The sequence below is a fragment of the Trachypithecus francoisi genome, unplaced genomic scaffold, assembly GCF_009764315.1.
Source record: "Trachypithecus francoisi isolate TF-2019V2 unplaced genomic scaffold, Tfra_2.0 Lachesis_group15, whole genome shotgun sequence".
Taxonomy (NCBI): Eukaryota; Metazoa; Chordata; class Mammalia; order Primates; family Cercopithecidae; genus Trachypithecus; species Trachypithecus francoisi.
This window is the reverse complement of record NW_022681460.1, coordinates 71,933,350-71,945,729: the sequence shown is the minus strand read 5'-3', so window position 1 is coordinate 71,945,729 and position 12,380 is coordinate 71,933,350. Positions and strand designations below refer to the sequence as shown.

General features: G+C 36.4%; 1 protein-coding gene across 8 annotated transcripts in view; it reads left to right on the top strand.

Annotated features, from left to right (window-relative positions):
• Positions 1 to 12,380, top strand: part of UTRN (utrophin) — a 596,706-nt gene that overhangs the window by 141,798 nt on the left and 442,528 nt on the right. For all 8 annotated transcript variants that reach the window (XM_033235159.1, XM_033235162.1, XM_033235163.1 and 5 more), the window contains 6 exons: positions 122 to 199; positions 567 to 659; positions 2,856 to 3,028; positions 5,399 to 5,514; positions 6,209 to 6,369; positions 11,028 to 11,231. In XM_033235159.1, coding sequence (XP_033091050.1) covers positions 122 to 199; positions 567 to 659; positions 2,856 to 3,028; positions 5,399 to 5,514; positions 6,209 to 6,369; positions 11,028 to 11,231 — 825 coding nt within the window. The remainder of the gene's footprint in view (positions 1 to 121; positions 200 to 566; positions 660 to 2,855; positions 3,029 to 5,398; positions 5,515 to 6,208; positions 6,370 to 11,027; positions 11,232 to 12,380) is intronic.

Sequence of the window (12,380 nt, the reverse complement as noted above, 5' to 3'; positions counted from 1 at the left end):
GCTCCTGCCTCTGAGGGGCCCTGCACGCTGAGCTGCTCTTCTGTGTATATCTCAATGTTAGTGTTTGGCAGACATATGGAGGGACAATCGGTTTTACTTGCTTTTGTGTTTTATTTTCCAGCCAAAGGAACGTGGTTCCACAAGGGTACATGCCTTAAATAACGTCAACAGAGTGCTGCAGGTTTTACATCGGAACAATGTAAGCTTGTAATGTGAGTTTTGGGGGTCTGTGCTGCCATCAGCATTATTTATTGTGAAACTCGCCAACTGCTTGATGCATTGGCATCCACTGATTCTTGCAAACATTTTTTCTTATGAGAAATATTGAACTTTTTCTATGAGTGAAGAAACAGTCATGTGCTTTTTCTGATGGCTATGTTGATCTGTGGTATAAATAATACATTTTTGAGATTTAGGTTCACCTGATTCTCTAAAATGAAATTTCTCTTATCTCTCACTTATACTGCTGTCCAAATGTGCTAAAATGAAAACCTAGAGTTCTGTAAATAAATTGTCTTAAAAGTGGTTTTTTTGTTTGTTTGTTTTTGTTTTGTTTTTCTTAATAGGTGGACTTAGTGAATATAGGGGGAACTGACATTGTGGATGGAAATCACAAACTGACTTTGGGTTTACTTTGGAGCATCATTTTGCACTGGCAGGTGGGGAAATTTCCAATCACTTTTAAATAGAGATGGAAAATGTATTGTTTGTCATTTGGTTTCTTAGGGCTGCTGTAACCAAGTACCACAAGCTGGTTGGTTTGAACAACAGAAATGTGTTGTCTCCCAGTTCTGGAGGCTGGAAGTCCAAAATCAAGGCATCAGCAGGGTTGGTTTTTTCTGAGGTCTCTGAGGGAGACTCTGATCCATGCCTTGACCCCAAATTCTGGTGGTTTGTCTGCAATCTTTGCGGTTCCTTGGCCTGTGATAAGATAGCTCCAGTGTTGCCATGGTGTTCTCCATGTGTGCATACCTGTGTCAAATTTCCTCTTTTTGTAAAGACATCAGTCATATTGGATTTAGGGCCCACCTTACTCCTGTATGACCTCATTCTAACTGGTGACATCTGCAATTACCTTACTTCCAAATAGAGCCCCTCTCTGAAGTACTCAACATATTAATTTTAGAGAACATAATTCAACTCATAACAATTTTCAATGGAAGAGGCTGACAAAATGCCCTATTTTTGTGGCCTAGGAAAAAAAATACTTACCTTTCTTATGTTAAATTTTAAAAATTGACATAATTTCATGTCCAGAAAAGTTGCAGGAATAGTTCAAAGAATTCCCAAGTACCTTTCACTCACATTTCCTAAATGTCTATATTGCATTTGTACTGTCTCCCTATCTGCCTAAAATATTTAGTGTGTATTTTCTAAAACCATGACATTCTCCTAAAAACAAGAACTCTCATATGTAAACACAATAGCATACTGGTATAATAATATGAAATGTGAATACTGATATTTAAAATGCCAATCATTGATTACTAAATATGAAAACTTAATATACAATTATTAAAATCAAGAAAATAACATTGAAATAATACAATTATGTAATCTACAGATCTTAAGATTTTGTCAGTTGTCCCAGTAATATCCTTAGTAGTGAAAGAAAATCTGAGATCATGCATTACATTTATTTTTCATGTCTCTTTAGTCCTCCTTAATCTGGAAGTGTTTGAGTCTTTGTATTTCATGATATTGATATTTTTGAAGAGTACTGGCCAGTTATTTTGTAGAATATCTCTCTAGGTGGGCTTGGGCTTGGCTGAGGTTTCCTTATGATTAAGTTCAGGTTGTTCACTTTTGGCAGGGACGTCACAAAAGTGACATGAGTTCTTCTTAGCGCATCATATCGGAGATAGGTGATATCCGTTAGTTCTTTTTCTGGCAGTGTTAACTTTGATTGTTTGGCTAAGGTGGTATTTACCAAGTTTCTTCCCTGTAATTTGACTACCCTTTGTTATTAAAAGTATCGAGTGGGGATATACTTTGAGAGTGTATAAATATTTAGTTTTTATCAAAGTTTTATTCATTAGTTTTAGCACCCATTCATACTTTTTGCCTGGACCAGCTATTATTATGATACTTGATGGATCATGATTTTCTAATTTCATGATTCCTTCTGTATTAGTTGGCTTTCTACTTGTAAGGAAGAGCTTCCCCTTATTTCTTGTTTCTCTGTCTATCTTATCTCTCTCTCCATTCATTTAGTCATTTATATATCAGTATAGATTCATGGACATTTGCATAGGTTTATAATCTTTTACTAGTACTCATTTGAGTGTTCAAGTCATCCTGGATTTGGCCAGTGTGAGCCCCTTAAATTGGCTCCTGTGTCCCTTAGATAGATCTGTGTCATTCTTTGAGCACTTTCTTGAAACATAATAATAATTTAAAATGTTAGTTCTAGAGTATAACTGTGATTGCAATCAGGAAAGATACTTTATTTTGTAGGTACTCAAAAGTTTTTCCTTTCTAATTTTTGTAGAAAATAAACTTTTTTAAATTGAAAAGGTCTTTGTAAACACATAGAGTTAAACTATGACTTTCTATGACTATGAAAGTAGTGTTCATTGTAACCAAACATAGTATAAGTGTTGCTTAAGATATAGAAAACACAGTAATGTATAAAAGTGAGGTAAAAATCACCCCAAATTTTGTCCCCCAAAATAATCACTGTTAACATTTATTGTTCCAGTGTCTACAGAAAAATCTGAAGTAAAATGAATGCCAGTTACCTGATCCGTAATGGTTAATTAGTGCAATATTGCTTTTTCAAAGACTTCATTGAATTAAATAGAAGTAAACGATTGAAGTATTAGTTATAGACAGGTCTGGTTTCTCTTACATAGGTGAAAGATGTCATGAAGGATGTCATGTCGGACCTGCAGCAGACCAACAGTGAAAAGATCCTGCTCAGCTGGGTGCGTCAGACCACCAGGCCGTACAGCCAAGTCAACGTCCTCAACTTCACCACCAGCTGGACAGATGGACTCGCCTTTAATGCTGTCCTCCACCGACATAAGTGAGACATTACTCTATCTAGAAGTGGGCTTTACAAATTCGTGTTTCCTCTCTGCCCCTTTGCTGCCACCACTACTCCCTGAAGCCCCTTCTCCAGTCCCACCGCTCTCCTTTCTGCACGTGTTCTACCAAAACCTTAAGAAAAGAAATATCATGGAAGAAAACTACCCATCAAGTCTTTATTTCCTTAGGACTTAAATGCCACAATACAAGGTCCATAGTTTCTCCTGCATATTTATGAATTTTAAAAATGTGAAATAACTCACATAGTTCAACCCTAGTCATTCAGCACTAACTGATAATGTATACAAAAAATTGTGTTAGCTTTTCTTCTCATACCAAAAGTAAAACTCTGTAAATTCAGTGCATTCCCAATTAAAATTAAAAGTAGCCAAATTGTCTTTAATGAAACTTGTGAACAGATTCTAATTATATAAAAGACGAGGCCCAAGAATAGCCAGTAGACTTCTGAAGAAGAACCAGGCTGAAATACTTTCCAAAAAGAAAGTATGAAGCTATATTAATTAAGACTATGCAGTACTATCAATATACACACCAATGTAAGCTGAACCATATGAAATTGCCTATGTGACTGTTTTTGCTGTATAAGAGTGGTGTTTTCCTATGGTTCAACCTAATAAAATTAAGAACTCAGAAATGGCTCCATTACACAGGAAAATCTGATATATGCTTGAGCTGACATTGCAGATTAATAGATGGTTTGGACAATTGATTACCCATATATAAATAAATGCATTGGATCTTTACTTCACCACACTGAAAAAAAAAAAAAAATTTCTACATGAATCAGGGATTGAAATGCCAAAGGCAAAATTTGTTATGTTTTATTGTTACTGTAAATGATTACTTTTCTCAAGTTTCATTTCCTCTGTGTTTTTTTGCTGGTATATAAAAGTGCAATAGACATTTCTACATCTTGTATCTGGAAATTTAATCAGTTCTTACACATTTTAGTAAGTTTGTTTCTGTAGATTGTAGGTTTTTTGGGGGAGGAGGCATTAGAATGTCCTAGAATTATGATTCTTTTATTTCTTCTCTTTTTTTTTTTTGTTCTCTATTGTGCCTTGTCCTTCAATGCAGTGTTGATTTGAATTGGTGATAGTGGGTAGAATTTTTGTTGTTGATAACAAAAGGAGTGTTTTTAGTGTTTTACCATAAGAACGATGTTTTTTGTAGCTTTTTGGGTACACTTTTTATGAGGTTAAAGAATCCCTCCCTGCCAGTATTCATCCACTCCTCCTTTGTCAGTTTAAGAAGGTTGCCCTAGGTTTCTACTTGGTTAAGGGATTTTATCAAGAAAGTGTAGAGTTTTAGCCAATATGTCTTTCAATTTATTAATTAATTAATTGATTCAACAAATATGTGTGGAGTGCCTTATACGTGCTAGACACAGGGTATACAGCAGAGAACAAAACAGGCAAAAGTCTTAGTTCTCCTTGAGCTTCTGTTCCAACAGAGGGAGATAGACAATAATAAAGTTGTGTAGTATATAGAAATAGTACACACACTGAAGAAAAATACATCAGACAAGAGCAGAGGAGGCACCTGGGATAAGACAGGCCAGTGACTGCAGTGACCTGAGTTGGGGGAGTAATGGGAGATGAATTCAGGAAGGGAAGTGGGGAAAGTACATCTCAGAAGGTGGGGGGGTCTAACATGCAAGAACAGACACAGAATAAAGAAAATGATGAACTTTTGGATAAGTCAAAGCAACAATAATGTCCAATTTGTGGGATTAAAAGAAAACCAAGATAGAAATGAAATACAGTACTAGACAATATAGTAGCAGGGAAGCGGGGCACTGGAGGGAAACTCTTCCAAGGATTTTGTTTTAGGAATATCCTGAGAACAGATTAGAGCTGCATTTTGTGTTCTGCTAATCTTGATCTTTTAATTGAAGAATTTAGTCCACTAACATTGATTGTGATAATTTATATATTTAGGTTCATTTTTACAACATAGTGTGAGCTGCTCATTTGTCTTATCTTTTCTGTGCGTGTGTGTTTTTTTTTTACTTTCTTATCTCTTTTTGTATCGGTAGGTTTCCCCTTACCCCCTTTTCTTCTACTCTTTGGGAAATATTACATACTACTTCTAGTCTTAATGGTTACCACAGAAAATAGCAGTCCTATTTAGCTAATACATGATCCTTGGAAAGTATTATCTGTTATTTTCATATTTGTGAATTAATTTCAAGTATGTATTTGACAAGTCTTTGGAATATAAAAATAAACTCAAAAAATCCTCACAAATAAAAATAATCTAAAACTAAAATGTATTATAGTATAACAATGCCTACTTTGTTTCCACATATTTCATCTTCATTGCATTTTATTTGCATGGTTTTCAGACCTGATCTCTTCAGCTGGGATAAAGTTATCAAAATGTCACCAATTGAGAGACTTGAACATGCCTTCAGCAAGGCTCAAACTTATTTGGGAATTGAAAAGCTGTTAGATCCTGAAGGTATTGTTCAGTGTTTAATTTCAACCTTGATTTTACTTTACAGTTTTGCATTCTTGAAAAGCAGTGTCTCTTTGTCCTTTTAAAAATGAATTATGAGACTTGAAGAACCTTTTCCTTTTTGGAGTATAGGTGCAAGTCATTTTATTACAGACAGTTATTAATACTTTTGTGCTTAGCAATTTGTAGGATCCTTTAGGTAGAAATTTAACTACAGCACTGGACAATAGTTAATCTAAATTAAGTAAGAATGAAAGTTTTAAGAAAATGCAATTATTAGATAAATTCCGTATCTGGTTAGTCCATTAAAAAGTGTTTTTATGTGAGCTTCTTACATGTGATGTAAAGACTTTAGTTATAAATGTTGCAGGATTGAATTTTAGACTTATTTTCATAGTATGAATAAAGTCTGTATCTTTATCTTAAATGGTAACATATGGTAGCTTATCTTTGGCCATTTTGGGGAAGCTTTTAGGGAAGACTTTAAAAAATGATATACTGAACAAAAATAAGTAATCCCTTTTGCCTTTGTCTCATATATTTTGAAGTGGCAATGTACTGAGCTGTGGTATTGCAAAAATTATGTATTAGGTATTGTTTATGGGTACTAAGGAGAGTTATTTTATATCTAATATTGAGCAATTCACATATTTTGGACACCTAATTTAAGCTGGTTCTTATATTCTTCCACTTTTAGATGTTGCCGTTCAGTTTCCTGACAAGAAATCCATAATTATGTATTTAACATCTTTGTTTGAGGTGCTACCTCAGCAAGTCACCATAGATGCCATCCGTGAGGTAGAGACACTCCCAAGGAAATATAAGAAAGAATGTGAGGAAGAAGCAATTAATATACAGGTACAGATAACATTTTATTAAAGTGTTTGGCTTGCCATATTTGTTTTCTCCTAGGCACTAGATAAAAACACTTTCAGAGGGTTTTTTTTCTTGACTGAGAACATCTTGGTTTCTCAGCTTACATTTGCATAAGAAGTTCAGTTTAGCGGTTAGCATTCTGTCACATTCATGTAATAGAAAAACCATAATTCAATGGACTTTATTAAGAAGGAAAATACCTTATTTCACCCAGAAAAACTGGACTGTTGATCATGCTGCTGCATGACATGCTGAGAATCTATGTTTTTACATCATCTGGTTGCCAGCTTTTATTTCTGTCAAGTGCTAAGGATGGTTTTTCTCATATCAGCCTAGGTTTTGTTCTAAGTACTAATTGTCTTTCTTTTTTCACCATTGAAAAAAAGATTTTTTTTTCCGTTATATATCTCACAAGGGCTATCAAAATGTAAGCCTTATTTTCCCTTTCCTTTAGGAGCAGTAATGTATGGTAAACTACTGGTGAGCTTTTCATGAAGGGATTATGATGATTTCATTCATCAGGATATAAATGAATTTTTAAAGACAGAAATAAAATCATAATTTATTTTCTTACTTAGTTATACTGTTTGAATGAATCCATATTTAATCTCATTCTGTTTTAGTCCAACCAGTCCTTGTAATTCGTAAGATGAGAGAGTCTTAAGAGTTGGACCTTAGTAGTCACTTGGTCCAGTATTCTAGAGACCAAGCAACCAAGACATACATGTAGATTTCAAAATTATAAGAAATACATTTCAGAGAGAAAGCAAGCTTGGGCTCCAGACCTTAAATTAATCCTGTTGCTACTTGTTTTGGGTTGTTACTTAAACTCTCAATCACAGTTTTGTCTGCAAAATGTGGTTAAAACCACCTACTTCATAAAGATAATGAATTCAAAGTGTCTAAAATGACATTGATAAGCACTCAACAAGCAACAGCTATCATTATTATCGTTTTTTTTCTTGATTTGTTTTGGCATTCTCATTTAACGGATTTCTTTAAAAAATTATTTAATTCCCATATTATGATACTAGTCTTGAATTGACACAGCATCCTTTTCCTTCCTCTGAGATTCAGAGAATTTACTTATTATTTTAAATTTTATTTGGGTAGTATGTACCAATCCTTTTATTTCCCCATTTCAAAAATAGAGTGATTTATAGAAAAAGAAAAAACATTTATTGCAAAGAAAAGATTGAGAAATGAGGCCTGATTGTGAACCCACTCTTTTGAAATGAATATCAAATGATGCTGACGAAAATTCCTAACTTACTATAATTGAAAAAAGTGCTAGGAAGCGTTTGCCTCTACAAGTGTAGTTACTATTCTACATTAATGATGACCTTTTTAGTTGGCTCAGATGATCTTCTGGGTTTGTTTTGGGGTTTTAGATTCATTTCCTTATTGCATTTTGTTAGAAGGTGGAGATATTTAACTCTTGTAGTTAAGGACCTTCTCTCTTAAAAAGGAGGGAGACTTCATTTACTTTTCATTATGTGCAGATAAAATAATCACTTATGTTTAGGGCTCAGGGTGGCATGATAAGAACTTCAGAAAACATTTGCTATTTCATTAAGTGCAAGTGTATTAACACTAACGTCTTCATTTGCAAGCTTTCATTAGTGCCTTAGAGGCTGAATTATGTTAATTGAAAATTAAAATGTGATCAAGTTTTTTTTTTTTTTTTTGAGACGAAGTCTCGCTCTGTCGCCCAGGCTGGAGTGCAGTGGCCGGATCTCAGCTCACTGCAAGCTCCGCCTCCCGGGTTCACGCCATTCTCCTACCTCAGCCTCCGGAGTAGCTGGGACTACAGGCGCCCGCCACCTCGCCATCTACTTTTTTGTGTTTTTTTTTTTTTTTAGTGGAGACGGGGTTTCACCGTGTTAGGCAGGATGGTCTCGATCTCCTGACCTCGTGATCCGCCCGTCTCGGCCTCCCAAAGTGCTGGGATTACAGGCGTGAGCCACTGCGTCCAGCCGTGATCAAGTTTTAATCATCTCTCTGGCATAGCTTGCTGTCCACTACTCTCCTAATAGCCAGACTTCTTCTGCCCGGTTCTTTCACATACGCTGGTGGTCAGTGAATAATTCCTGCACTCTTTAAATATCTGTCAGTTGAAAGTTTCCTCATGTGTTTGAATTAATACCATTTGAACATTTGTGTTTAGATAATGCCTTCCTTCTCGACCTCATGGATACTGGTGCCTCTCTCAGTGACCTTTGGCTGGTCACTAACTTTCCTGGTTCTTAGGTATTCTTATTTTAGTATAGAAGTTTGTAGCTAAATGATCTCCAGGGGTTATTTTAATTCTGCAGTTTTAGGATTTTTGGTCCACAACTTAACTCATTTTTCTTTCTCTGTCTTTGGCACCATCTGTCTTTCAATTATCCATGGTTTCAACTCTGTGCTGATTGGCTCATTTCTTAACTTATATATTCAGTTTCCTGGATTCTTCAAGTCTTCCTCCAAAATGTCTTTTGTGTGTGTTTTCATTCTATTCTAGCCTTCATACTAATTAAAGACTTCATTTTCTCCTATAGTTTACAAGATGTGGCCTACCTCTGCTACTCTGCCCTGCAGTTAGAGTGGACTTTTTCCACTTTTTCCCCAAGATTCTTGTTCATGCAGGTTCCCATCTGTTAAATGCTTCTCCACCCACCATTATATGGCAGGCTGTACATTTTTCCTCAGTTTAAATGGAGCCTTTTCAGAGAAGTCTTTTCTGATTAATCTATCAAAATACAACTCTCTGTCTGTCTCTCTCTTTCTGTCTCTCTGTCTTGGTTTCTTGCTATCACAGTATTTTTGTAAACTGTGTTAAAAATTTTAAATTATATCTTAAGAGCATTGGGAAAGCCAGCGAAAGGTTTTCAGCAGGTGCGTCTTATGATGGGATTACATTTTTGAAAGATCATTCTGGCTGCTGTGTGAGAAAAGGACTGTGGATTATGAAGGTGAGAGTGTTGGGTGGGGGAAAACAGTAAAGTAAAGGCACTTGTTAGCAGGTATCCCGGTTCAGAAGATGGATGTAGGTGGTCGTGGAAAGGGAAAGGTCTGCATGGATTTGAGATAAGTTTTGAAGGAAGGTCAGAATTACTTACATATTAAATGTGGAAGGTGAAGGAGAGAAGCCGGACTGGCTCCCAGGTTTGTAGCTGGAGTACCTAGTTGTAGGGAGGAGCCATCTTCTGAGATGGAGAAGCCTGAGGAGGAACAATTGGAATAAAGTGAAAGGTTTGAATATGAACATGGTTTAATATTCCTAGGAGGCATTGAAGTAGAGATATGAAGATTAGTGGGATATGAGAGTTTGGAATCCAGACTCCTAGGTGGTTCTAGATGGTTCTTTAAATCCAATAAGAGTAGATGAGATTACTCAGAGTATAGAGAGGGGAGAAAAAAGAGCCCAGGACTTTATTTGGGGGAGATGCATTACTTATGAGTCAGCAGCTGCTGTTGAACCAGTGTCGCAGAAGCAGGGAAAGAAGCTTCCGGAAGCTGAGGTTGCTCAGCCTTGAGGAATGCTACTGAGGGCTGAAGCAAGGAACGTGGGTGGCCAGCTCTCTGGGCTTTCTTGGGCGGTTCTGATTTAGATTTGTTGTTCGAGCATAGTTATCATAAAAAATTAGTTTGTTGGTTAATTATATGGTCACCGTGAAGATGATGCTGGAAAGGTCAGTTTGGCAATGGGAAGGTTATTGGTGACATTGGCAAAAGCCTTTTCAGTTGAGTAATGGGGCAAATAGCAAGTTGAAGTTAGAGGGAATGTTAACAAACCGTAGCTGTTAAATACCTGAGCATTTTTTGTGTTGTTCTCTATACATTTCTGTACGTTTGAAATATTCTACTTAAAAATTATGCGTGAGAGTTGATAAAGTAGAGACAGAATGTAGGCAAGTTTTCTTCTTTAAGAATTTAAGACTTCTTAAAGAAGTCTTGCTCTGCAAGGGAATAAAAGAACTAGGGAGAGTCAATTTGCTTATAAGCTCTTAAAGTATATAAGGAAATACTCAGTTGTTTAGAAAGAGGTTGACAGAAATTTATTCCATGAGCCCTAAAAGACCATCAAATAAACCAGTGGGCAATTGCCTAAGAAAAATACAATCAGTACAACAGCCTGTGTGGCTGTCTTTTAGTGTCTAAAATGCAATGATAGAATGCAGTTCAGCAAAAACAATTTACCTAAGGGTCAAAGCAGAAGTCTCACCTTTCTTTTTCTTTAAATTACAGAAAAGGCCCAACATGCTGTAGCTCCTCTATGAAACTTTCCTGACTGTTTTAGCCTTTGTGAACTCAAATTATCATGCCTTGTTGGGACCATGGCATTTACAACTTTTCTAATAGCTGTTTTTAAATTTCTGTTCAGAAGTGATTCATGTAGGTTCTCTGTCCCTGACTATATTAGAATCTCCTTGAGTACAGAATTCATGAGTACATGCTGCTTTTATACTCTTTGCTACCCTAGTGCACTTACTCAATGCTTCTGACTCATTCATGGCTGTGCCCATCTGGCTCCTGAGAATTGGATTAGTGCCTAAGACAGAGTGGTGTCTACTTTGGGTTTGCCATACAGTGTGAGTTTGCTGAACACCTCTTGCTTTCATGGTAAGTGTGGGTTTTTCTTGGCTTTGTTTTTACAGAGTACAGCGCCTGAGGAGGAGCATGAGATTCCCCGAGCTGAGACCCCCAGCACTGTCACTGAAGTTGACGTGGATCTGGACAGCTATCAGATAGCGTTGGAGGAAGTGCTGACCTGGTTGCTTTCTGCCGAGGACACTTTCCAGGAGCAGGATGATATTTCTGATGATGTTGAAGAAGTCAAAGACCAGTTTGCAACCCATGAAGTAAATATCTGTAGTTTCTTAGCAGGGTGTGTCCCCCACGGGACCTGAGTCTTAATTAGGGACTCTACTCTCCTATTTGTTATCTACCGAATTCTGTTCTTTGGAAAGGTCAATGGTTTATTTCAGGAACTGTGATATTTAAATAGTGCTTTGTTACATAATTGGTATGGGTGATTAAACTGTGCCTCAGAATTAGATTTTAGATTTCAGTCTCCTTGTATGTTTTGGAGAGCCACTGATGAAAATCATTGCATAGTACTGCTCAGTTCTGAAGTGCATTGTTATATTTCAAAAGCGAAGGAGTGAACCAGTACACCAAATCTTTAAGATCTGAGTGTTCCCTAGGAAACGATTATTCTTTTTAATTGCATGATTAGATAAATGTCATACCCAGGGTTCCTGTATTTGTTTATATCTTAAAAGTTTCCTGCTCCTTTGAGGACATACTATATTGCAGCATAGTGAATTTCACTATATGGAGATTTCTTTTGGTTAAATTTTTCTTTTGTATAAGTATGTTAATTGACAGATCTTATTTGTTGTTTTCGATAGAAAAAATATGTGGTAATATCTCTTAAACATTTCCTCTTGGGTGAGTATGGTATTTTATTTTGTGTGTGTGTGTATATATATATATATATATATTTTTTTTTCTTTTTTCTTTTTTTTTAAATAGAGTCTCACTCTGTCGCCCAGGCTGGAGTACAGTGGCGTGATCTCGGCTCACTGCAACTTCTACCTCCTGGCTTCAAGCGATTCTCTTGCCTCAGCCTCCCAAGTATCTGGGACCATAAACATGTGCCACCACGCCCAGCTAATTTTTTGTATTTTTAATAGAGATGGGGTTTCACCATGTTGTCCAGGCTGGTCTTGAACTCCTGGCCTAAGTGATCCACCCACCTTAGCCTTCCAAAGTGCTGGGATTACAGGTATGAGCCACCACGCCCGGCCTTTTATTTATTGTATTTATTTAGAATTTCATGTCCATGATCTATGAGTAGCGTAGTCAGCATTTACTTTAAAATAGCTGGTATTATCAGGTGCAACATTGCTTGCTTTTAGCTATGTCTCTTTTAACTTATAGCAGGTGATTATTCCTATTTTCAGAGCTTAAAAAATGGGGTCAATGTCTGCATTGTTTGCACTCTA